The sequence below is a fragment of the Chelonia mydas genome, chromosome 3 (genome assembly GCF_015237465.2).
Source record: "Chelonia mydas isolate rCheMyd1 chromosome 3, rCheMyd1.pri.v2, whole genome shotgun sequence".
NCBI classification, from domain to species: domain Eukaryota; kingdom Metazoa; phylum Chordata; order Testudines; family Cheloniidae; genus Chelonia; species Chelonia mydas.
The window spans coordinates 153,852,384-153,879,146 of record NC_057851.1 but is presented as its reverse complement, the minus strand read 5'-3'; the positions used below and the strand labels follow the sequence as shown (position 1 = coordinate 153,879,146).

At 44.9% G+C, this 26,763-nt stretch overlaps 1 protein-coding gene across 1 annotated transcript in view; it reads left to right on the top strand.

The window, feature by feature from the left end:
* DNAH14 (dynein axonemal heavy chain 14) overlaps nt 1-26,763 on the top strand; it is a 514,964-nt gene that overhangs the window by 355,991 nt on the left and 132,210 nt on the right. Inside the window, exons 54-55 of the mRNA XM_043543588.1 lie at nt 8,080-8,247; nt 11,789-11,875. Of these exons, the coding sequence (XP_043399523.1) occupies nt 8,080-8,247; nt 11,789-11,875 (255 nt within the window). The remainder of the gene's footprint in view (nt 1-8,079; nt 8,248-11,788; nt 11,876-26,763) is intronic.

The window sequence follows — 26,763 nt, the reverse complement described above, 5'->3', positions numbered from 1 at the left end:
AGCAAAGTATGAATGTTTTCAGTCTGTAGCAATTTAGGAATGTTTAAAATATTGTACAACACATTTTTTGTTGTGAATTTAGTCAAAGAGGAATTATTTTATAAAAAACACCAACACTGCTTCCTATGTCACTCAGTTTTCCATGGTGTACTCTCTTAGGCCACGTCTACACTACCCGCTGGATCGGCGGGTAGTGATCGATCTATCGGTGATCGATCTATCGTGTCTAGTGTAGACACGATAAATTGATCCCCGATCGCCCTGCCGTTGACTCCGGAACTCCACCACGGCAAGAGGTGGAAGCGGAGTCGACGGGGAGCGGCGGCCATCGATCCCGCGCTGCAAGGACGCAAAGTAAATAATTCTAAGTCGATCTAATATACGTTGACTTCAGTTATGCTATTCTCGTAGCTGAAGTTGCATAATTTAGATCGATCCACCCCCCCACCCCCCAGTGTAGACCAGGCCTTACAGATACCAACTTGGCTTACCCCTGCATAGTCTATGAGATTTGACAAGATCATAATCCAAGATGAAATGCTGTATTTTTCAAATAACTTCACAATTTGACCAATTATTAGCACGGTGCTAAATGTAGCCTTCAAAGGCATTAACATGCCTTTAGCATCTGGTGCCAGATTAACATTGGCTGCCTTAAATTGGCGCAGCCCCATTGACCTCGGTAGAGCTACATCAATTTACACCAGCTGAAGAACTGGCCATTGGAGTTTAACTAGCTATCCGATAACAGTTTGCAAGAACAAAAACAACTCCAACTGCAAGACACATTTCACTGTTTTATATTTAACCATGTTCAACATTAGGCAGATTGTCAGCTTCTAAGGTTGTACCATGTTTTGAACGTGGCAAGTTGAAGAAAGCAGTTTTACAGGAAGAATCAAATGTAATTAGTACTATGTAAGTCACCAGGGAATTAATGATATACAACTAATCATTGAAATATTTCTCTTGTAGTTTTTCTCTAATAGACTGCTTGTTATGTTGTGTGTGTGTGTGTGTGTCTGAAAAGTTGCATGCTACAGTATTTTTAAATGTTTTCTTGCATTTGCAAAAGTTAATTGGAAATTGAAATGCACAGAAAACATCTGGAAGATCAGTCATTTTTGATAGGATTATTACCAAGGTAAATCAATTTCATGGCATATCAGGCTTCACCATGTCCCTTCAAATAGGTTGTGATGGATTACAATATGTTTGTTTTTCCCTGGAAGAAGACCGATCTTATGTCTAGAACTTGTGTTAGCTGTACCAAGTAGGTGGGTTACACACAGAACAAAATGTATGCCTACAATTGCATCAGGTTTTGTAAACCAAATACAGGAATGTTTTTATTTTAATATGTATGGTTTGGGAGTTACAAATCTCCTAAAATAGAATAGTGAACATTTTAATAAATACAGTGAACATTTGAAAAAAAATACTGATCAATTGATAGAGATATAAATGCAAAATAGAGTAGTCATCTGTTTGCCATACATCTATAATAAATTGGTATTGATTATTGGTGAGAAGTGATTGTCATTTACAAAGTAAAGATTTAATTTTAAATGCTAGAGAACATACAATACATTGTTGATTTGTATACCCTTTACTTCAAATCCTTTTTTAAAGATGCTAGTAAAAAAAACCATAATGCTCAAGAGAAAAACAGCATTAGAAGTTACAGCCAGCCATGCTAAATTTCTGTATTTTGCTGCAAAATGATAAAGATGCTCTCCTTAGAATACACTATTTCTTGTCAAAGGCACTCTTGAATGACAAAAATACTTTCTTTATTTGAAATGGTCTTAATGGTTGAACACTTATTGAATCTAAACATGAGAGCTGAATGGATTAAACTAGTCCTGTAAGCAGCAAAGAGCAAGTTCTTCTTCAAGCAACTGTCTACACAGATCCCACTGAAGGTGTATGCATCTTGTGCATCTTTTAGTCCGCAGTGTCCATTAGGGGTGTCCATGCACCTTGTACACCCTCATGCCACCTACAGCGAGATTATAAAGGGTGGAGAAGCCCCAACCTGCCACTCAGTTCCTTCTGACCTCCCATGGCAGCAAGTCAGAACTACAGTGTCCTACTGCCGCCTTGCTTAGAATTAGGGTAATAGATAGTTAGAGTCACAGACTTTAAAGCCAAAAGGGACAATCGTGATCATCTAGTCTGATCTCCTGCACATCGTAGGTCACAGAACCTCACCCACCAGCTCCTGTAATAGACCCATAACCTCTGGCTGAGTTACTGAAGTCCTCAAATCATGATTAAGACTTCAAGTTACCATTTACTCTCATTTAAACCAACAAGTGACCCATGACCCATGCTTCAGGGGAAAGAAAACAACTCACCATCCCGGGTCTCTGCCAATCTGCACTGGGGTAAAATTCCCTTCCAATCCCAAATATGGCCATCAGTTAGACCCTGAGCATATCGGCAAGACCCACCGGCCAGACACCTGGGAATGAATTCACTGTAATAACTTAGAGTCCTTCCCATCTAGTGTCCCATTTCCAGCCATTAGGAATATATGCTACTATCAGTCACAGGTGGGCCACATGCCATTGTAGGCAATCTCATCATACCATCCACTCCATAAACATGCCAAGCTCAGTCTTGAACCCATTTAGGTTTTTTGCCCCCACTGCTCCCCTTTGTTCTTGTGCCAACATTGGTGCTTAACTTAAATAACTTCTCTCCCTGCCTTATCCCTCTGATGTATTTGTAGAGAGTAATCATATATCCCCTCGGCCTTCATTTTGTTAGGCTAAACAAAGCTCCTTAAGTCTCCTCTGATCATCCTAGTAGCACTTCTCTGCACCTTTTCCAGTTTGAAATCATCTTTTTCAAACACAGGAGACCAGAATTACACAGTATTCCAGATGAGGTCTCATCGCCAGGTCAGAATATTTCCTCCACAAATGGAAAATCAAAGAATCACCAAATTGGGACTCTGGTGAGGTACAAATCATGTGACATCACAAACAACTGTCCCATTTATGCTTACAGTGGTGGTAGTAGGAGGATCCACCTAGCTTATCCCAGAAACATCAGAATGGCTTTCAAATCTTAAAATTCAATTATAATCCCAGCCTGTTGCTTTTCAAATGTCATACAAAAGAAGAACCAATGACTATATAATGGTAATAACACATCCCTATTGCTACTGGAAATACCTCATCTCATACATCCTAGAATTGCATTAGCCTTTTTCACAGCCAAATCACATTGTGGCTCATAGTCATCCTGTAATCGACCAGTAGAACCAGGTCTTTCTCCTCCTCTGTTGCTTCCAATTGATATGTCCCCAGTTTATAGCAAAAATTCTTAGTCCCTTAGTGCACGACTTTGCACTATTAAATTTCATCCCGTTTCTATTACTCCAGTTTTCAAGGTCCTGCAGATCATCTTATATGATATTCCCATAACCCTATTCCCTGAAGAACTCCCTTAGTAACCTCCCTCAAGCCTAGCAGTTTATCTTTCAGTATGAACTGTTGTAGTCTTTAACCAGTTCCTTACTCACTTTTCAATTCTTGTATTAATCCCCATCTTTCAAGGTTCCTTCGCCACTCTGAACTCTAGGGTACATATGTGGGGACCTGCATGAAAACCCCCTAAGCTTATTTTTATCAGTTTAGGTTAAAACTTCCCCAAGGTACAAACTATTTTCCTTTTTACCTTGGACTTTATTGCTGCCACCACCAAGCGTCTAACTGATATATAACCGGGAAAGAGCCCGCTTGGAAACGTCTTTCCCCCCAAAATCCTCCCCAAACCCTACACTCCCTTTCCTGGGGAAGGCTTGATAAAAATCCTCACCAATTTGCATAGGTGAACACAGACCCAAAGCCTTGGATCTTAAGAACAATGAAAAAGCAATCAGGTTCTTCAAAGAAGAATTTTAATAGAAGAAAAAATAAAAGAATCACCTCTGTAAAATCAGGATGGTAAATACCTTACAGGGTAATCAGATTCAAAACACAGGGAATCCCTCTAGGCAAAACCGTAAGTTACAAAAAGACACAAAAACAGGAATCTACATTCCATTCAGCACAGCTTATTTTCTCAGCCATTTAAACAAAACAGAATCTAACGTATATCTAGCTAGATTACTTACTAAGTTCTAATACTCCATTCCTGTTCTGTCCCCGGCAAAAGCATCACACAGACAGAGAGAACCTTTGTTTCTCCCCCCCTCCAGCTTTGAAAGTATCTTGTCTCCTCATTGGTCATTTTGGTCAGGTGCCAGCGAGGTTATCCTAGCTTCTTAACCCTTTACAGGTGAAAGGGTTTTTCCTCTGGCCAGGAGGGATTTTAAAGGTGTTTACCCTTCCCTTTATATTTATGACACCATCTTTTCAAATTAACTAATAATTTCCCATGTGGAACTGTATGAAATGCCTACTGAAATCCAGGTAGATTAGATCTACTGCATTTTCTTTGTCTAAAAAAAAGAGTTATCAGTTCATTAGTTTGTTGTTAAGTTTCATTTAAGCCCGTTGAGTTTTAAAAAAAAAGGGTGGGGTTGGGAGTCTCTTCTTCTTTCAGTCTTGCCTAAATAACAAGGGTAGGTCTGACGGCAGAATGCAAATCCCTAGGCTTAAAATATGCCCAGGATGCAAGACAGCTGTGCTTGCTAATCATGCACATTCGATATGCCTTCTTATTTCAGAGTAACCCACATACCTAGTAAGTGTACTATTTAAAACTGTTTTTCTAAGCATGTTGAAAAGATATATGATGCCATTTTAAATTATTTTTCATGGAGAAGTCCATGTCTGTATCTTGGACTCTGAGCTCTCTCCTAATAAGCAGTCTTCTTGGTTTCAACTAGTGCTTTGATTATGAGAGACACTACTCCAGGAACTAAAACGTCTTCTGGCTCTGAAAGACCTCAGGCTTCCCTGAAAAAATCTGAGCCTTCCCATCAATCCTGTTCAGATCAGTCACTGACAGCTGCTGCCTGAGGTAGGGGGGAGTAGAGGTCTTCAGATGGGGCTCAGCACTTTTCACCATCTCCAGTACCGGCAAAATAGGCTAAAGGCTTCATAATTCTAACGTGCTGTGTCTGTTTCATTGGTATAGTCTCATTGGTATAGTGAGTTATAGAATCATAGAATATCAGGAATGAAAGGGACCTCAGGAGGTCATCAAGTCCAACCTCCTGCTCAAAGCAACTAAATCATCCCAGCCAGGGCTTTGTCAAGCCGGGCCTTAAAAATCTCTAAGGAAGGAGATTCCACCACCTCCCTAGGTAACGCATTCCAGTGCTTCACCACCTTCCTAGTGAAAAAGTTTTTCCTAATATCCAACCTAAACCTCCCTCACTCCAACTTGAGATCATTACTGTTTGTTCTGTCATCTGCTACCACTGAGAACAGTCTCGATCCATCCTCTTTGGAACCCCCTTTCAAGTAGTTGTAAGCAGCTATCAAATGCCCCCTCATTCTTCTCCTCTGCAGACTAAATAATCCCAGTTCCCTCAGCCTCTCCGCATAAATCATGTGCTCCAGCCCCCTAATTTTGTTGCCCTCCGCTGGACTCTTTCCAATTTTTCCACATCCTTCTTGTAGTGTGGGGTCCAAAACTGGACACAGTACTCCAGATGAGTCCTCACCAATGCCTAATAGAGGGGAATGATCATGTCCCTCAATCTGATGGCAATGCTCCTACTTATACAGCCCCAAATACCGTTAGCCTTCTTGGCAACAAGGGCACACTGCTGACTCATATCCAGCTTCTCATCCACTGTAACCCCTACGTTCTTTTCTGCAGAACTGCTGCCTAGCCGCTCGGTCCCTAGGCTGTAGCAGTGCGTGGGATTCTTCTGTCCTAAGTGCAGGAGTCTGCACTTGTCCTTGTTGAACCTCATCAGATTTCTTTTGGCTCAATCCTCTAATTTGTCTAGGTCCCTCTGTATCCTATCCCTATCCTCCAGCGTATCTACCACCCCTCCCAATTTAGTGTCATCTGCAAACTTGCTGAGGGTGCAATCCACGCCATCCTCCAGATCACTAATGAAGATATTGAACAAAACCACCCCCAGGACCGACCCCTGGGGCACTCTGCTTGATACCAGCTGCTAACTAGACATGGAGCCATTGATCACTACTCATTGAACCTGCATTATGATGCAGTCAGCCTTATTTCTATCATTCCTAACTCTGAGTGCTTAATTTTGCAACCTTATTAATGTTCTTTTAATGTAGTTTTTGTGTCATTTCCTTTGTTTAAAAAAACCTGAAAAAAACAGAAGTTTCGTCATATAGCTTCATAGTGACACCCACATGCTGCATCATCAGGGTTGGAAGCTTCATATCCACTATACAGACCTCTGCCTCTTGAGCTAACTGAGTAACTAATAGCAATAGTAGCTCATCATGCTATATATGGACTAGCTCTAGAAGGGAGTGAGATGCACTTCGTCAGTTGGTTTCACATATATTTGCTGACAGCAAAGGAATGGTGAGAGACTCCAGAATCTTGAGTTCTGTTCAGGGCTGTGGAGTGGAATGTGCTCTAATAGAGAAATTTTTGCCTGTTCCCCTCTTGCTTGATCCTTTCTGCCCCTCTCTTCCAAACTGACCCTCTCACAATCCTATTACTTACCCACCCAAAGCTTTTTCTCCAAGTCCCATTCTCCTTGGCTGCCTGGTCCTACTGTCCACTGCTCAGTCATCTCATCCTAGTCCCAGTATCCTTGCCCAGTTCAGTCCTCTGGGGTCCTCATCTGATCGCTCCCCTCTCCTGAACCAGCGTCCAGTCTTTACTCTGTTCCTCCCCCCACTGGCTCTCAGTCTGCTTCCATGAGGTCCTCATCTAATCTCAGTCTCCCATCCCCCACAGCAACCTGTCCCAGGCCCTTTGCCCAGTCAGCCTCAGTTCTTCTCCCCATAGCCTGGATTCTCATCTGTGTCCCGTCTTCCTACCACCCTTGTTTCACACACCCCCACACACAAACACATACAAAGGCTCCCGGTTTTATTGTCCAGCCAGCCCCCATCTCTCCTCCATTATCTTGTCTGATCCTAGTGCCCTCTTCCCACTGCCAACTGGTTCCCAGTCATCCACCCATATTTTCCTCACCAGCTTCCAATCTCAGTCTCCACCCCAGCTCCTAATCTGCTTGCACAGCCAGTCATAGTTTTCCCTCTCCCCACAAGCTCTTTGTCCCAGTCTTTGTCCAATCAGTTCCAGTCTCAAACTTCCTCACCTGGTTCCCCCAGGGAGTTACGTTCCCTCCTCCCACACCCCCCGCCCAGTCCCAGTCTCACTAGGATCCTTGTCCTAACCTATTTCTTTCCATCTTCCCTGGTCTGACTTTAGTCTCTTCTACAGTCCAGTCAGGCCTCTTCTTTCTCAACACTGCATGGCAGCCAGAAAGGGCCTCATTGAGAGCACACGAGAGACAGTCTTCATGCTCTCAGTTCTGGTGTCTCACCCTATTCTATCACAGAAAAGCTGAGAGAAGCATTTACAGGCATGCTCCTTCACTCTGTGAGGATATCATGTGCACACTCTTGTCAGTGCTAGGAGCTTTGAGGGGCTGGAGCATGTTCACTGAGGATGGAATCTTCAGAGATTTTATCTTCTAAATTCTACTGAGCAAGTGCAACCTGAGATTTTTCAGAGATTTATAACTCTGCCAAATTTGGATGGATTTTTAAAGTAACAGGAAAAGGTAAATCCTTGACACAACACCACCTGCGAAATTTAAAGTTCCTGCTCCAAAGCATGGAGGCGCTAGATCTTTGAGAAGAAAAGGTCACCAATTTAACATGACAAAAATAATGTACTTTCCCTGATTTCATTCACAGAAATGGCTGGACCCTTCTAGCTGAAAATTAAAAAAAAAAATCATCATTAGACAGATATCCAGTATGGACAATTTCAATCCAAACAGTTAAATATGGCAAAGTTATGAGCAACTGAAATGAGGGTCTAATAATGAGAACTGTGGGGAAACAATAATAGGCAGAACTACCATTTGATTTATGAGCAGCAGTGAACATTGCTTTCTAACATATAAAATAGTGAGATTAATAGGTTGAACTGTATTTTTAATAGATCACATGGACCAAAGAAAAATTGATGGAGGAGTCTACCATATTTGTGGATTTTCTGGATATGAACACATCTCTTGGAAGTAAAATCTATCAAAATATCACTAACTATAAAAAACTTGTTTCTGTCTTGGAAGAATTCCAAATGAAAATGAATTCAATGAATACTAAGGTATAGAAAACAGATGGCTTGTTATCTGTAGCTATTAAACTAAAATTCTGAAGAGAACATTTTAGAAATATTTTGAGCATGCCAAAATGCTGTTTTTTCAAGTATAGGCATGTAAGTTGTGATAAAAAAATAATATACCTAGTTTACATTTGTACATGCAATCTGGATAATGATTATAGTACCCAGTTACTTGATTTCTGCGAGCAGTGAGTATTGAAGTACGCAAGTGTGAGTTTTGCAAGCATGGCGGGTGCACAGATGTGTTTTATTTGAAAATGTAGTCCAGGCGAGCTACTTATTGGTGTTTTATTATTTTCATTGGGATCATTGGTTTCAGTTGGTAAGAGTAGAAGGATGATCTTATGGTTAATGCACTGGACTGAGACTCAGGAGATCTGGGTTCTATTTCTAGCTCTGGTACAGACTTCCATGATGACTTTAGACAGATCACTTATTCTCTCTGGTCTCAGTTTCCCTTCTGGAACATGGCACAAGGATTCTGTGCAGATAAATTCATTAAAGTATGGGACACACACAGGTACTATATGATGAGCACCAATATAAGCCTATAAATAAATAGTCTCTCACCAACGAATCTGTTATAGTAACTGTGTTACTGACCCATCATCAAAGGTTTACAACCTATCCTGAAAAATGATCCCTCACTCTCACAGATCTTGGGAGACAGACCAGTCCCCGCTTACAGACAGCCCCCCAACCTGAGGCAAATACTCACCAGCAACCACACAACAAAAACACTAACCCAGGAACCTATCCTTGCCACAAAGCCCGATTCAACTCTGTCCACATATTTATTAAAGTGACACCATCACTAATCACATTAGCCATGCCATCAGGGGCTCGTTCACTGCACATCTACCAATGTGATATGTGCCAGCAATGCCCCTCTGCCATGTACATTGGCCAAACAGAACAGTCTCTACATAAAAGAATAAATGGTCACAAATCTGACATCAGGAATCATAACATTCAAAAACCGGTAGGAGAACACTTCAACCTCTCCGGCCACTCAGTAAAAGATTTAAGGGTGGCAATTTTGCGACAGAAAAGCTTCAGACTAACACAGCTGCTACTCTGAAATGTGTGTTACTGACTATCACTAGACAAAGTTAAACTCTCCCTACTCAAAAAGAATAATATGAAATCCACTAAATCATAGAAGCTATCATAAGAAAAAGTATTCCATTAGTTTAGTCTCCAATTTCAAAGACTACTTACCATATGGCATGTGGTCTTATCCTTCTTTCTACCAACCACTCATTATGAATCAACTCAGTGAGACGAGAAATAATGTCAAAACTAGATTTTAAATTAAAACAGTATTTTTTAAAAAAAATCCCTCCTTTTCCCGAATTGAAAGTTAAACAATGCTAGCCTTTCTTAATTTAACATTTTTAATGTTAAATAAATGTTTAATGTTGCCAAAGGACAACATTATATGAAAAATGCAGGACAACATTTCATTATTTTTGTCACCAGAATAGTTTTACAGTGTCGTAAAGGAGTTATCTTTACTTTCCTATTCTCACTATTAATGAAATGTCTCTTAAAGCCTTAAAATAGGACCTCTTTTCTTATTAATTTAATAAGTAATAATACACTTTAAAAGTGTTACCAGAGAATTTCACAGACTGAATTGTTGCCAATGATCCATAGCACAAAGTCTGCCTTCACATCTCTGTACATGTCAGTGCAGAGTTCCCCAAATTCAGAGGTACACTGATATAGTTACACCATAGTTGGAGTTGATTTGTCAGACTTGTATATGGTGTTCGTGTCTCCTGCATGCTGTAGAGCAGAGCTTCCCACAAGCTCCCAGCATGCTGTTAGGGGAGAAGCAGTGCTGAGGCCATTAAAGAGAGTGGGGTTGGCAGAGTGCCATATAAAAAGAGGAATAGGGAGAAATAAGTGCTGAGATGTAGGGTAGGATGGCAACATGTAGAGTCTTGAAAGTGAGGATAAGGAACTAGAATAAATTGAATGATAGAGACAATTGACATGGACAGCAAGGAAGAATAATTTAGCTGTAGCATATTGAATTTTGATTGGAGAAGGGAAAAGAGCAAGGCTTAGAGCTAGATAGGAGGAGGTTGCTATATTACTTGCAAGAGATAGCCGGGTGTAGACCAGAGTTTTTTAGTGAGAACAGGCAAAGGGGTAAATATCAACTTAATTGACATCAGCTTGCGTTGTGGCTGTTATATGGTATACAGACCAAATTCTGCCTGCAGATATGCTCAAGTTGAAATTAATAGTTGCATACTTACTTGCATACTGGTACGGACAGAAGTATATACAATATATTGAAGTATATATTTTTTCAAAATAATAAACACTATATTAGCATCACATCTCAGCCACAGGCTACTTTTTTAAATTTAAAAATTAATCAGAAGACAAGTTATTTGGCTAATCATCATCACAAGTTTTATTTCTGCCCAAAGAAGTCAGCAGATATGTCTAACTCTGCTATGTGCTCCTATTTTCAGATGTTGCCTCCCTGTTCCCCATAGACCGTTGCTATCCCCACAATAGTTTCAACACATTTTAAAAAAAAAACAAAAACCAAGGAAATTTCCACACAAACATCTTCATTAACTAAAAGTTAAGCAAGTCTATTTTTTGCTTCTGATCAGGCCAGAATTACAGTCTTTCACAAAGTATTTCAGTGAATTTGCTTCCTGTCCCAAGCTCAGGGGTGACATCCTGGCCCCATTTCAGTTAATAGGAATTTTACCGCTGACATCAGTGAGATCAGGATTGTGCCCTGATGCTGCACAAAATTGAAAAATAATGAGGAGAAAAGCTTTACTAAATCATAAAAATTTGGGGCAAAGGTTTGGTGCCTTATATAAACTAGTTAACTATCTCTGCCTAAGATCTTCTGGAGTTCTAACAATTTGTTTTTAGTGACTACCTCACTGGTTCATATAGTGATACTTCCATAAACTTCCCTCCCCACCTCATCTCCCTCCATTTCCCAAAAAGTAATCCCCTCTGCTGACCTCGAAGCTCACTGAGGAGAGTCAAGGAGCAAGAGATTTTTGGTCATTTTGGTTGTCCCCACTGCAGATAGTCCATCTTCTTCTGCACTACTGTAAATCCACTCTGTCCCACATGACACTAAATCCTGCTCTCACATACATGGTTATAATGCTAATTAACTTCATTGGGGCTGCACCACTGTAACAGAGAGCAGATTGTAATTTATAGCACTTGTTTTTGCAAACTGAGTAGGGTATTGTTGGGTAGAATGGACAGAGCGCATTAGTGGCAATATGGGTAGCAGCATGAGGATCTCTGTAAGTGACTTTGAGAGAGGCAGTCAAGAGGATAGGAAGGAAAAGAAATAAATATCTATTATAACTTTTCTAGTTATGGGAATTGAGCTGTCTCTCCCAGTTCTTGTTGGTATGTTTCCCAGGGATAGCCCCTTCCCCTTACTTACCTACTGTAAATATCACTTGCCATGTGCAGCTGCTTTCTTATTAAAGTGAGCTTGTCTTTTTTGCTTCCCCAGACTTCAATGGTGTTCTTTAAGGAAGCTGTAGAACACACTACAAGGGCTGCTAGAGTCTTTCGGCAACCAGGCGGCCACATGATGCTAGTAAGAAAATTCATTTTTTAACATTTACATAATTCTAAATTTAAAAATGTAAGAATCCCAATGGAAGTGGATTTTTATGCAGAATGTCCATTTGCTGTACTTACTAAGAAGATTCACCTAAGCCAGGGATGGGCAAACTTTTTGACCCGAGGGCCACATCGGGATTGCGAAACTGTATGGAGGGCTGGGTAGGGAAGGCTGTGCCTCCCCGAACGGCCTGGCCCCCACCCCCTCTCAACCCCCTCCCACTTCCTGCCTCCTGGCTGCCCCCCTCAGAACCCCTGAGTCATCCAACCCCCCTGCTTCTTGTCCCCTGACTGCCTCCTCTTGGGATCCCCCACCCCAACCAGCCCCCAGAACCCCACCCCCTATTCAACCACCCCCCCCGTCCACTGACTGCCCCAACCCCGTCCACACCCCCGCCCCCTGACAGCCCCCTGGGACTTCCACGCCTATCCAACCTCCGCCCCATCCAACCGCTCCCTGTCCTCTGTCCCCTGGGACTCCCTGCCCCTTATCCAACTCCCCCCCACTCCCCACCTCCTTACCATGCTGCTCTGAGCAGCAGGAGCTCGCAGCCCCACTTGAGCCAGCCACGCCACCTGCGCTGCCCAGGAGGAGCAGCGGGCCAGAGCACTGGCGGCGCGGCAGCAGCGCTGCAGGGGAGGAGCGGGGGATTAGCTTCCCCGGCCGGGAGCTCAGGAGCTGAGCAGGACAGTCCCGTGGGCCAGATGTGGCCCACGGGCTGTAGTTTGCCCACCTCTGACCTAAACCATATTACTTTCTAGCATCTTTCCATGTTCCGCCTGATATAATGTAAGATAAAATCAGAGCTAGCACTTGTATCTTTTGAGGTTACCATCTTTAGGATAATAAGATGATCTTTGTATTATATTTTAAAATAAATTATTCTGGCACCGAATATGTTATCCATCCATCTGTGTTCCCTGTATGACCATATCACCCCAAAAGTCTCCAGGAATCCTTTACCTTGAGAAGTCTTTGCTGGAGGCAGTTGCCTCCTTCTCCTGTAAGCTTCTGGAAGAATCAAGTAGCCATTCCTCCAATCTTATATTATTTCCCCCCACATCTGTAAAGAACTTTGTGGAGGCAGCAGCTGGAAGCTACCAGTCCCCCTACTGGGCGATAGCAGGGCACAAGAGCCTCCCACTTCCTATACAGCACTTTGTACATATGTGGGGGTGTCTGCGGTGTCTTTTAGGCCCCTCTGATGCTTCAGTAAGGCCAGGAACTTTTCCTGCTCTGGTTCTCCCTAACAGGGGCTGGGCAGCCCCAGACCACACAGGCTTTTTCAGGCTTGTGGGACAGCTGATGAAAGATGTGGATATCAAATAAGTATGAGATTAAGAAGTAAGTAGTTATCCAGCCTGAATTGTGAAAAACCTGAAGTTTATTGGGTTTTTTTTTCCAGATTTTAGTTGAATTTCTGTGTCACACTGAAATATTTACATTAATAAAACACATATTAGAATGTTTTTATATTAGAAACTTTACACTCTAAGCCTGGTCTATGAATGCAAATTTCGAATAAAGTTAAAAGTTAAGTGATGTGAACATTAAAAGGTTCTTGTTACATCTATCCTCTTTACTGCTATTATTTACTGCTCCCCGGTTTTTGTGTCATCTGCAAACTTTATCAGTGATGATATATTTTCTTCCAGGTCATTGATAAAAATGTTGATGAGCATAGGTCAAAGAACCAGTTCCTGTGGGAACCCACTAGAAACACACCTGTTTGATGATGATTCCTTGTTTACTGTTACATTTTGAGACCTATCAGTTACTCAGCTCTTAATCCATTTAATGTGTGCTATGTTAATTTTATATTCTAGTTTTTAAATAAATTGTCTAATGCCTTACAGAAGCCTAAGTATATTATATCAACACTATTACCTTTCTCAACCAAACTTGTAATCTCATCAAAAAAAGATATCAAGTTAGTGTCACAGAATCTATTTTCTGCTAACCCATTTTGATTGGCATTCATTGTATTAACCTCCCTTTAATTCTTTATTAATCGAGTCCCATGTCATCCACACCATTCTGTAGCCTGGGATTGATGTATTAATGGCAGGAGAGAGATCACTTATGTTCTTATGTTATGTTCTTATGTAAAACTGACAGGCTTAAAATTACTCAGGTGATCCCATTTGCCCTTATTAAATATTGGCACATTAGCTTTATTCTCATCTTCTGGAACTTTCCCAGTATTCCAAGCCTTATTGGAAATCAACATTAACGGTCCAACAAGCTCCCCAACCAGCTCTTTTAAAACTCTTGGATGCAAGTTATCTGGACCTGCAGATTTAAAAAAAGTCTCTAGTACTTGCTATTAAACATCCTCCTGAGATACTAGTGGAATGGAAAGAGTGTTATCATCATCATATGTTATGACTACATCATCTGTTTTTTCACAAATACAAAACAAATATTTATTGAACACTTCTACCTTTTCTGCATTATTATTGATAATTCTACCCTTTCTATTTAGTAATGGACAAGTACCACTACTAGGATTCTTTTTGTTTCTAGTATAGCTTAAAAACTCCTTGTTGCTGGCCATAGATTTCTCCTGGTGTCCCTCTGCTTCCCTTAGGAATTGTAGAAAATTGATATCTTCTGATTTATATTCATTACTATCAACTTCTCTTATGATGGTCCTTAACGTGAATATATGATGCACACAGGATCTCTTGGACCTGAATCCAGCTTGTCCTTTTCTAAGCTTTGGATCCACTGTCTCTTTCATCCTGTGTGGTATCACACCACAGAAGACTTTCCCTACAACAAAGAGTAGTAGAGTAACTCCTTTCCAGTTGTTACAGTCAGTGAGATCACCCTTTGGGGATATTCTGACAATGACTCCATGTTTCTACTGGTCAGAGTCGTCCCTTTTTTCTCAGAATTCATTAAACAGTTCTGTCAGTTTTGTTAGGTTGATGGTATCAAGTGCTTTTAGCATTTCTGCTGTAATTTGATTGTCTCCTGCCACTTTGTTCTTCAAGTGCTTGCTCATATCGATTCCAATTAGGTGTGCATGCACCGCGTGCATGGCCGTCGGAGAATTTTTACCCTAGCAACGCCCAGTGGGTCGGCTGTGGAGCCCCCTGGAGTGACGCCTTCATGGCACTTGAAATGTACCTCAGCCAACCCAGCACCTCCTCAATTCCTTCTTACTGCCCATGACGATCGTTGGAACTGTGGAGTTCTGCTTCGCTGCTCTCCACTCTCCCTAGCATAGTTTATTGTTAATAGTTTTCAGTTAATAGTTATAGTTCTTGATAGTTATAGTTAGTATTAGTGAGGGTGCGGGGGGTTTCCCCTCCTGCCTGATTTTTCTCTTGGGCTCATGCCCAAGGCTCCAGGATTCAAGCCCTGCGGTTCCTGCTCTAAGCCTAAGCCAACAGGCAACCCCCATGACTCTTGCCTGAAGGGTCTGGGGGAGTCTCATCAAGCAGACAAGTGCAGGAACTGCAAAGGGTTTCATCCCCGGACTAAGAAGGAGTGGGACTTTCATTTAAAACAGCTCCTCATGGAGGCGGCTCTTAGTCCTCAGCCTCCTGTGGCATGCCAAGATCCAGCACCGAGCGCCTTGGTGCGCAGCACCCCAATGGCAGCGGTAGGAGCTGCACCGTGGTTCGACTCTGAACGAGAACCGCGGCACCGACGCTCCTCGGCACCACAACTGACTTCATCGGCCTGGCACTGCTCCCATTCTCCTGGCCAGAAGCGGCACCGGAAGCCGGAAAAGGGCGGCCTGCCTCCTCAGAGACCAGCCTCCCTGGAACCACCCATGGAGACTCATCCCTCAGGGGAACATCTAGGGGCACAGCTTATGGCTTTGGCACTGTTGACACTGGCCCTGAGGGGAGAGCCATTGAGTCCGGTGCCTCTAGACTTCCCGACACGCAGCGTGGTTGAGGTCCAGTTGCTGTGCACCCCGGATACCTTTGTTGCTGCAAGGGATCTTATTGCCATGACAGCATCGGCATCCCCTCAGCCTCATGCCAAGGCACTGGTTCCTGTACGTGCGGCACCGTCCGAGGCAAGCCGCCCCTAATCCACCCGTCAGTTGAGCCATGGCACTGATCCCGTTTTTGGCACCATTCCCACTTCCGCTGCCGCTCGTAGTCCCACCACCGTTCTCATTCGTGGCGCCGGTCGTACTCGTGGCACCGCTCTGACTCCTAGCACCAGTCCCGGTTGTGGCGCCGATCTGCCTGCTGATCGCCATCGAGGAGCAGATCCCGGACCCGACACTGCTCTCGCCGCCGGTCATCATCTCAACCCAGGTCCAGATCCAGGCGCCATTCCAGGTCCTAGTACCGGTCCAGGTCCCAGCACCGCTCCCCAGCATTGCAGCACCGTTCCCCTTCGCTTCACAGATGTGACCCGACGCAGATCCGCTCCGCACCACCGTGGCCCTCACGTTCCACTTCTCGTTCTTCGGGATCGGAAGTGGGGTTGCGTTTCTCCGAAAGCTGCCATTTTGACCATAGCTGCCTGGACTCAGGGGCTGGGCATTGGCAAGCGCAGGAGCAGGGTGCCGTTCAATGGCCCCCTCAGTGGCCGTTCTGGATGCCCTGGGTGTACCACCAGGCCCAGGGTGCTCCGTCTGGGGCTTCTCAATCAGCCCCGTCCAAGCCACGAGTGCCAGAGGCTACTGCCAGTCGGCCCGCCCTGGGAGGCATGGAGACGGTGGCGGCTTCCCTCCCCACTTCAGGACCTCCCCCAACACCTGTTCCTGGTCCAGGCCCTGAGATAGCTGGCACAGGACAGCCGGGCACAGCCCCGCAAGAGGCCCTGGATGACCCTCTTCCCCCTGCGGCCTCCTCCTCCTGCTCCCCTGATGAGGAGGTGGCAGGCACTGCAATCTCAGGTCCCCCTCCGATAGACCTCCATGCCCACCAGGACCTCCTGCACAGGGTGGCGTGGAACATGAACCTGCAGGCGGAGGAGGTGGTATAGGTGGAGGACCCAGTGGTGGATATTCTGTCCGCAGAAGTTCCATCAAGGGTCACTCTACCCCTTATTCAGACCATCCAAACCACCGCCAGAACAATCTGGCAGACACCTGCGTCCATCCCCCTGACTGCTAAGGGAGTGGAGCGAAAATACTTTGTCCCCTACAGGGTTATAACTATGTGTTCACCCAACCACAGCCCTGTTCGCTTGTGGTGGCATCAGTGAACGAGAGAGAACCGGCATGGCCAGCAAGCCCCAGCACCCAAATCGAAGGATGCCAAGCGCCTTGATTTGTTTGGGCACAAAGTTTATTCCTTGGGGCGACTTGTGCTCAGGAACGCTGATCAGCAGGCGCTCCTGAGCCGTTACAATTTTAAATCCTGGAACTCCATGCTGAAATGTAAGGAGTTAGTACCTCCTGAGTCCAGAGAGGAGTTTGGGGCTTTGGCGGAAGAGGGCAAAACAGTGGCACGGACCTCGCTGCAGGCCTCACTGGATGCTGCAGACTCTGCTGCACGTACTTTGTCCTCAGGAGGCGTATCTCCTGGCTGCAAGCATCTTGCCTACCACCAGAACTTCAGCAGACACTGCAGGAGCTCCCCTTTAATGGAGAGGGCTGTTTTCGGAAAAGACAGATTCAAGGCTACAAAGCCTTAGACTCAAGGGCAATAATGAAGTCCCTGGGCATGCACACACCGCCTGCCAGCGGAAACCCTTCAAGCCTCAGCAGCCACAGCGCCCGTATCCTCCTCAGCCAAGGCAGGATTTCTATAGGCAGCAGGGACGTAATGGCAGAGGAAGTCCTCCAGCCCCCCGTCAGGACAAGGCCAGGGCCCAACCAAGCCTTCATCTGGCTCAAAAGAGGCTTTTTGAAGGGACACCCGAGGATGGCATACCAGACCTCATTCAGAATCCTGCCTCCCTTTCTTGAATTGTTTATCCCATTTCCACCTTGCTTGGTCTTGGATGACCCCGGACCGCTGGGTCCTCCACAGGGTGGAAGTGGGATACTCTCTCCAATTCTCTTCCTCCCTGCCCTCCCACCCCTCCTTCCCCGTCCCTCTTCAGAAATCCATCTCATGAGCAACTCCTTATTCAGGAGGTTCAAACGCTCCTCGCCATGGGGTCGATCGAGGAGGTCCCAAGGGAGCTAAGGGGCAGGGGGTTTTACTCCCGATATTTCCTAATCCCCAAGGCAAAGGGCGAGCTTTGCCCCATTCTGGACCTGCATGGACTCAAAAGTTCATGGTAAAGTTGAAGTTCTGCATGGTCTCCTTGGGCACCATTATACCTTCCCTGGAGACTGGTACACCGCCCTTGACATGAAGGACGCGTATTTCCACATAACGATTCATCCGGTGCACAGACACTTCCTCCACTTTGTGGTCAACTGCAAACACTATCAGTTCACGGCCCTTCCCTTCGGTCTATCCACGGTCCCCCGAGTGTTCACCAAATGTATGGCGGTCATGGCGGCCTTCCTTCGTCGAGGGCGTGTGCAGGTATACCCTTACCTTGACGACTGGCTTATCCATGGGCGCACCAGAGAACAGGTGCAGTCCCACTTCTGCTTGGTCACGGACACGTTTCGTTGGTTAGTCCTCCTTTTCAATGTGGGAAAATCGACCCGGAGAATAGAATTCATCGGGGTGGTTCTAGACTCCGTGCAGGCACGAGCCCACCTGCCGGACACTTGTTTCCAGTCTATTGTGGCCCTCATCCGGAGCCTTCAGAGCTTCCCAACCTTGTCATCAAGAAGCTGCTTGAGTCTTCTCGGCCACGTGACTTCCTGCACATAAGTGACCAGGTACGCCAGACTTCGACTCCACCCGTTACAAGCTTGGCTGGCATCAGTCTATCGCCCGGATCGGGACAGCCTGAACTTGGTGGTCACCATCCCGGAGCGGATCCTAGCCTCCCTCCACTGGTGGCTAGATCCCCGGGCTGTATGCATCTTCCAAAGGTGGCAGTTTCCCCAGGTCGACCTGTTTGCCTCCCGCAGCTTCGGAAATACCCAGCTTTCTGCTCCCTCCAAGGCTGCTCTCCGGGCTCTCTCACAGACACCTTCCTACTCCCATGGACGAGTCAACTATTTTACACCTTTCCCCCTTGTGTACAAGGTCTTGTTCAAAGTGCGCAAGGTCAGGGTGCAAGTGATTCTGGTAGCTCCAGCGTGGCCCAGGCAGCACTGGTACACCATGCTGTTGGAGCTCTCTGTAGACGCCCCAGTCCCACTGCCTCCTCTTCCGGACCTGCTCACTCAGGATCACGGTCGCCTCTGCCATTCTGACCTACGATCTCTCCACCTCACGGCATGGATGCTGTGTGGCTAAACCCTTCAGAACTTCTCTGTTCAGAATCTGTGCAGCAAGTACTGATGGGCAGCAGGAAGCCCTCCACTCAGGCCACATATATGGCTAAGTGGAAGCGGTTTTCGTGCTGGTGCACTCAGCACAACACGCCCCTCTCCGGGTGTCCGTGCCTCTCATTTTGGAATATCTCCTGGACCTAAAACAGCAGGGCCTGGCGGCATCCTCCATCAGAGTTCACCTGGCTGCTATCTCGGCTTTTCATCCTGGTACGAATGGCCACTTTGTCTTCGCCAATCCCATGGTTGGCAGGTTCCTCAAGGGCCTGGACCGTCTCTACCCACAAATTCGACAGCCAGTCCCCACATGGGACCTTAACCTGGTCCGCTCCAGACTCATGGGGCCCCCATTCGAGCCGCTGGCCACCTGCTCCCTTCTCTACCTCTCCTGGAAAACAGCTTTCCTGGTCGCTATCACGTCAGCAGCGGGTCTCTGAGCTGAGAGTCCTTACCTCGGAACCACCTTACATGATCTTCCATAAAAATAAGGTGCAGCTTCGTCCTCACGCGGCCTTTCTTCCCAGGGTTATATCGGCCTTCCATATCAGCCAGGACCTTTTTCTTCCGATTCTTGTATCCAAAACCGCACCCCAGTCACCAGGAACAGTGGCTGCACTCCCTCGATGTCCTTAGGGCCCTTGCCTTCTACATTGAGCGTACTAAGCTGTTCAGGCTGACGCTCTGGCGGACCAGATGAAAGGCCTCCTGGTCTCCTCTCAATGGATCTCTTCATGGGTCATGTCCTGCATCCACGCTTGCTATGATCTGACTGGTGTACTGACCCCGCCCCTCACTGCTCACTCCACAAGGGCCCAGGCTTCGGCAGCGGCGTTCCTGACCCAGGTGCCGATCCATGAGATCTGTGGAGCTGCGACTTTGTCCTCAGTACATACTTTCACTTCGCATCAGAGATGACATGGCGTTTGGTAGAGCGGTCCTACAATCCACGTTGTTTCACTCCAACCCCACTGCCTAGGTAAGGCTTGGGAGTCACCTAATTGGAATCTATATGAGCAAGCACTCGAAGAAGAAAAAACGGTTACTCACCTTTGTAACTGTTGTTCTTCAAAATGTGTTGCTCATATCCATTCCAAACCCGCCCCCCTTCCCCTCTGTCAGAGTAGCCGGCAAGAAGGAACTGAGGAGGCGCTGGGTCAGCTGAGGTATATATCAAGCGCCATGGAGACGCCACTCCATGGGGCTCCACAGCTGACCCACTGGGTGTTGCTAGGGTAAAAATTATCCGACGGCCGTGCACATAGCGCACGCACACCTAATTGGAATGGATATGAGCAACACATCTCAAAGAACAACAGTTACAAAGGTGAGTAACCATTTTTTTTTCAGCTTCTTACTTACAGCCTGAACTTCTGAGAATTCTATTGGACCAGTGTTAATGTCAAGTTGATCAGATTTGCTGAAATGGGCACCATCAAATTAGGCCTGAATAAAGACTGGGAGTGGATGGGTCACTACAAAAACTAATTTTCCCCTGCTTATACTCCCACCTTCTTTTCAACTGTTTGAAATGGTCCACCTTGATTACATTGGCCTCATTAGCACTACAAAAGTGATTTTTCCCTCTCCCTTGATATTCACCCCTTCTTGTCAACTGTTGAGAATAGCCCACTTCCACCTTAATTGAATTGGCTCGTTAGCACTGACCCTCCCCTCCCCACAACTTGGTAAGGCAACTCCCATCTTTTCATGTGCTGTGTATTTTCCACTCCATGCATCGGATGTAGTGGGTTTAAGCCCACAAAAGCTTATGCCCAAATAAATTTGTTAGTCTCTAAGGTGCCACAAGGACTCCTCATTGTGTTTTCTTACATTTTTATGTTCATTATTTATTTTTTATAGCTACTGTCACTTCCTCTCTAAACCACATTGGTTTATTAACCAATACACCATTCTACTTCAATTGTGGGAGTGTGGCTTTTTGGGCATCTAGTAAAGTGTTCTTAAACCATTCCCAATTGTCAGTCACATTTTTCTAAATAAATTCGTCCTCCCGGATGATTTCGCTCATAATTGTTTTCAGCTTTGTGAAAGTGGCTCTTTTAAGACACCAGGTATATCTATATTACTGGTTTTGACTTTATTCTGTTTGCATATTATAAATGTGATCAAGTTATAATCATTTGTACTTAAGCTACCAGGAATTTTTAGTTCTGTGATCAGTTCCTTGTTATCTGTGAAGCTGATGTCCAATATAGAATTTCCCTGTGTTGGATGCAATACTTTTTGAGTTAGGAAATTGTCATCTATAATACTAAGAAATTCCAAGGATGTTTTAGTACTGGCAGCACAAGACATCCAGAAAATTGAAGTCCCCCATGATTACACAGCTAGTATTGCCCCACTAGCACTTTCAGCAATGTATGTGGAGGCCCCACAACTGTTTCCTTCTTCCCTAAAGCATAGGGAGAAGAGAAAATATTTGAAGGAGAGGAAAAAGAAAAATTACTCTTGAGACCGGAATTGAGACGCAGAGTCCTTGGCACCATAATTTACAGACCTGACTACTATTTCTGTGTCCCGGTGCAATTTCCAAAGAGACCTTCAAATTCCTATCTTAACACCAACCTCAACTGACTGGTGCTGACGTCTCAGTACACTAGCTTTTGTTTGTACTGTATGTGAGTCAGGTGAAGAACTCACAGTCACTCCCCTACTTTGTGCTTTCAGTTCCAGGGATGGATCAAATAAACTTTGGTGACTTCAGGAATAGACACTGAGGCACTTGCAGATAGTTCTTGGATAATGGGCTTTGGACTCTAGGGACTATTCATCCTCTGCTATTTCCAACATGCCATACACCTGCATAAGGATGTGGCCTTTTTCACGTGGTTTTTGCTCTACTTGTGAAGAACTTTAGATGTCATAGAAAGAGATCTAGTTGTCCAGCCTCATCTCACTCCCACTGTCCTCTCAAGATGTCAAAGGCTCATTCGCTCTCTTTTGTTTGCTGTTCTGTGGATATCCCTATTGTTGAGGCAGCAGCACTAGTATCATCACTGATAGCTAAGATCACTAATAATCTGAGGCCCGTGATGATGATGTTAATATTCAGGATATCTGCTCTCCTCAAGAGAATTTTGTGAGACAGTGTGGACTGTTATTGAGTATCATCAACGAACAACCTAATACAATTCCAAAACATGGTGCACTGGACCGTAGATGCCCTGAACCTGGTATCAATGGCAAGTGAGAAAAAATGTGTTTTGGATGTTATAAAGGCTAAAGATAATGAAAGACCTATGCTGCTTACTATTGTGAGTCTGTAGAGCAGAGGTTTCCAAAGTGTGGGGCGTGCCCCCTGCGGGGCATGGAGGAATGTTCTGAAGTGCAGGATCCCAGCTGCGAGCCGTCCTGGGGTCTAACAGCAGGAACCTCAACTACCAGCTGCCCCAGGACTAACACCAAGAGCCCCAGGCACAAGCCACCCTGGGGTTCACAGCTGTAGCCACCACTACCTTGGAGCTCTCAGCAGGAGCCACCGTTGGCCCAGGGCTCTCAGCAGGAGCCCCTGTGGCTAAGAGTGGAAGCCCCTGAGGCTGAGAGCTGGAGCCCCCCACCGGCCCAGGCAGGGCCGTTCTTAGGATTTATGGGGCCCTATGCAGTATTATTAAACTGATGCCCCTATGCCCAATGGCAGCCCGGGCTAGCATGTGTATTTTAGATAAGGGTGATCTTTTGAAGGATTTATTTAAAAAACTGTATGTCTGAAGATCCAAGCATTTAAGGCTAAAGATGAATACTCAGATTGTGCATTTAAAAATCTATGCAAGGATTTTTTAGAGACACACTAATTAAATGTTTTTAAAGCAAATTTTAAACTAAGGTCCTATAGACTAACATGTTCTGAGTAAATATTACAGTAATACACAACTGTTTTTGTCAGTAAAATCAGAAACTGACAGTATATACCTGGGGGTTGGCAAATGCCTGTTAATGGCTTCATTACCACTTGAATGGCTCTTTAACAGTTTCAGTGTTGTGCTAATAGGTCTGGCAGGCTGGAAGGCTTTTTCACTTTTAAGGACTAGATCCCCTCTGGAGGAAGATTCTTGCTCCACTTGTGGAGGACTTTAGATGTCATAGAAAGAGATCTAGGCATCCAGCCTCATCTCATTCTTTTCACTAGGAGGGTGGTGAAGCACTGGAATGAGTTACCTAAGGAAGGGGTGGACTCTCCATCCTTAGCGGTTTTTAAGGCCCAGCTTGACAAAGCCCTGGCTGGGATGATTTAGTTGGGATTGGTCCTGCTTTGAGCAGGGGGTTAGACTAGATGACCTCCTAAGGTCTCTTCCAACCCTAATCTTCTATGATTCTATGACAACCTCAGAGTGTCGGTTTCGAAAAAATCTCACCACAAATTGATAAACTGTCTGCAAAGGAACAGGCATGCCCTTTACATTAAGTATCTGTGTATTTGAAATTTACAGGTGTAGGGAATTTAATTAAAGTTCTGTTAAGGTCCCTCTTAGGTTTATGAGTGGGCTATCAAGCATACTTTTGCATGTGTCTATTTTTGTCTGGGGGTGGGGGGGGGCAAAAACTGTACCTCAAGGGCGTGGTACTAAACTCAGCTCTAAAAGTTTGAAAACTGCTGTAGAGGCAGCAAGAGACATCTGTCTATCACCTGCGTAAGTGTCTGCAATTTCCAAAAATGAGGACAATCTTTATCAGATTCTTCATGAAGAATTCTTTATGCATCCCCTTGCTAATTCTCTGGTGGTTTCTACTGCCTCAGAAAAATCTACGTCTTCTAGTGCTTCTCAGTCAGCTACATCAGATAAGAAACAAAGAAGATTTATTCCTCTGCTATGTTGGTCATCGGGGCAGTAAACTATGAAGTTAAAATGTCTAGGTATCAGTTCTGTTCATAAGAAAATTTTGGAAGTAAAATTATGGATGAGAGAACAGTGGATTTAGAATTTAGTCCATTTTTAAAAGACTTCTATGTACGCATCTCAGCGTCAGTAGAATATATTTTTAGCACACTTGGATTGGTTTGGCCAAAACTTAGGCTATGTGTTTTATGAGCAATTAAATTGGGAAAAGTGTATCAATATGGAAGGGAAGATATAAAAGACTGGTAAGCCTAAGAACTTAGTAGATTCCTTTTATTGTGTTCTTATGGTTTCCTTACATAATTCCAAGCTTTTGATTCTTCATCAAGTGGTTGTTTACATGTCTTCCGCTCTCGGTATTGTGTGCCTCCTCATACTAGATATCAGAACTTTTTCTTGGTTTGCAATCACCTGTTGGTCTGCATATGATCACTGAATGCCCTTGAATAATGACAGGTTTCAGAGTAACAGCCGTGTTAGTCTGTATTCGCAAAAAGAAAAGGAGTACTTGTGGCACCTTAGAGACTAACCAATTTATTTGAGCATAAGCTTTCGTGAGCCACAGCTCACTTCATCGGATGCATACTGTGGACACTGCAGAAGACATTATATACACACAGAGACCATGAAACAATACCTCCTCCCACCACACTCTCCTGCTGGTAATAGCTTATCTAAAGTGATCACTCTCCTTACAATGTGTGTGAAAATCAAGGTGGGCCATTTCCAGCACAAATCCAGGTTTTCTCACCCCCCCCAAAACACACACACACAAACTCACTCTCTTGCTGGTAATAGCTTATCCAAAGTGACCACTCCCTACAATGTGCATGATAATCAAGGTGGGCCATTTCCAGCATAAATCCAAGTTTAACCAAAACGACTGGGGGGGGGGGGGTTTGGAAAAAACAAGGGGAAATAGGCTACCTTGCATAATGACTTAGCCACTCCCAGTCTCTATTTAAGCCTAAATTAATAGTATCCAATTTGCAAATGAATTCCAATTCAGCAGTTTCTCGCTGGAGTCTGGATTTGAAGTTTTTTTGTTGTAATATAGCGACCTTCATGTCTGTAATTGTGTGACCAGAGAGATTGAAGTGTTCTCCGACTGGTTTATGAATGTTATAATTCTTGACATCTGATTTGTGTCCATTTATTCTTTTACATAGAGACTGTCCAGTTTGACCAATGTACATGGCAGAGGGGCATTGCTGGCACATGATGGCATATATCGCATTGGTGGATGTGCAGGTGAACGAGCCTCTGATAGTGTGGCTGATGTTATTAGGCCCTGTGATGGTGTCCCCTGAATAGATATGTGGGCACAGTTGGCAACGGGCTTTGTTGCAAGGATAGGTTCCTGGGTTAGTGGTTCTGTTGTGTGGTATGTGGTTGCTGGTGAGTATTTGCTTCAGGTTGGTGGGCTGTCTGTAGGCAAGGACTGGCCTGTCTCCCAAGATTTGTGAGAGTGTTGGGTCGTCCTTCAGGATAGGTTGTAGATCCTTAATAATGCGTTGGAGGGGTTTTAGTTGGGGGCTGAAGGTGACGGCTAGTGGCGTTCTGTTATTTTCTTTGTTAGGCCTGTCCTGTAGTAGGTGACTTCTGGGAACTCTTCTGGCTCTATCAATCTGTTTCTTCACTTCCGCAGGTGGGTATTGTAGTTGTAAGAATGCTTGATAGAGATCCCGTAGGTGTTTGTCTCTGTCTGAGGGGTTGGAGCAAATGCGGTTGTATCGCAGAGCTTGGCTGTAGACGATGGATCGTGTGGTGTGGTCAGGGTGAAAGCTGGAGGCATGTAGGTAGGAATAGCGGTCAGTAGGTTTCCGGTATAGGGTGGTGTTTATGTGACCATTGTTTATTAGCACTGTAGTGTCCAGGAAGTGGATCTCTTGTGTGGACTGGACCAGGCTGAGGTTGATGGTGGGATGGAAATTGTTGAAATCATGGTGGAATTCCTCAAGGGCTTCTTTTCCATGGGTCCAGATGATGAAGGTGTCATCAATATAGCGCAAGTAGAGTAGGGGCGTTAGGGGACGAGAGCTGAGGAAGCGTTGTTCTAAATCAGCCATAAAAATGTTGGCATACTGTGGGGCCATGCGGGTACCCATAGCAGTGCCGCTGATCTGAAGGTATACATTGTCCCCAAATGTAAAATAGTTATGGGTAAGGACAAAGTCACAAAGTTCAGCCACCAGGTTAGCTATGACATTATCGGGGATAGTGTTCTTGACGGCTTGTAGTCCATCTTTGTGTGGAATGTTGGTGTAGAGGGCTTCTACATCCATAGTGGCCAGGATGGTATTATCAGGAAGATCACCGATGGATTGTAGTTTCCTCAGGAAGTCAGTGGTGTCTCGAAGGTAGCTGGGAGTGCTGGTAGCGTAGGGCCTGAGGAGGGAATCTACATAGCCAGACAATCCTGCTGTCAGGGTGCCTATGCCTGAGATGATGGGGCGCCCAGGATTTCCAGGTTTATGGATTTGGGTAGTAGATAGAATATCCCAGGTCGGGGTTCCAGGGGTGTGTCTGTGCGGATTTGATCTTGTGCTTTTTCAGGAAGTTTCTTGAGGAAATGCTATAGTTGCTTTTGGTAACTCTCAGTGGGAAGCCATTACCCTATGAGAAAACCTGGATTTGTGCTGGAAATGGCCCACCTTGATTATCATGCACCTTGTAGG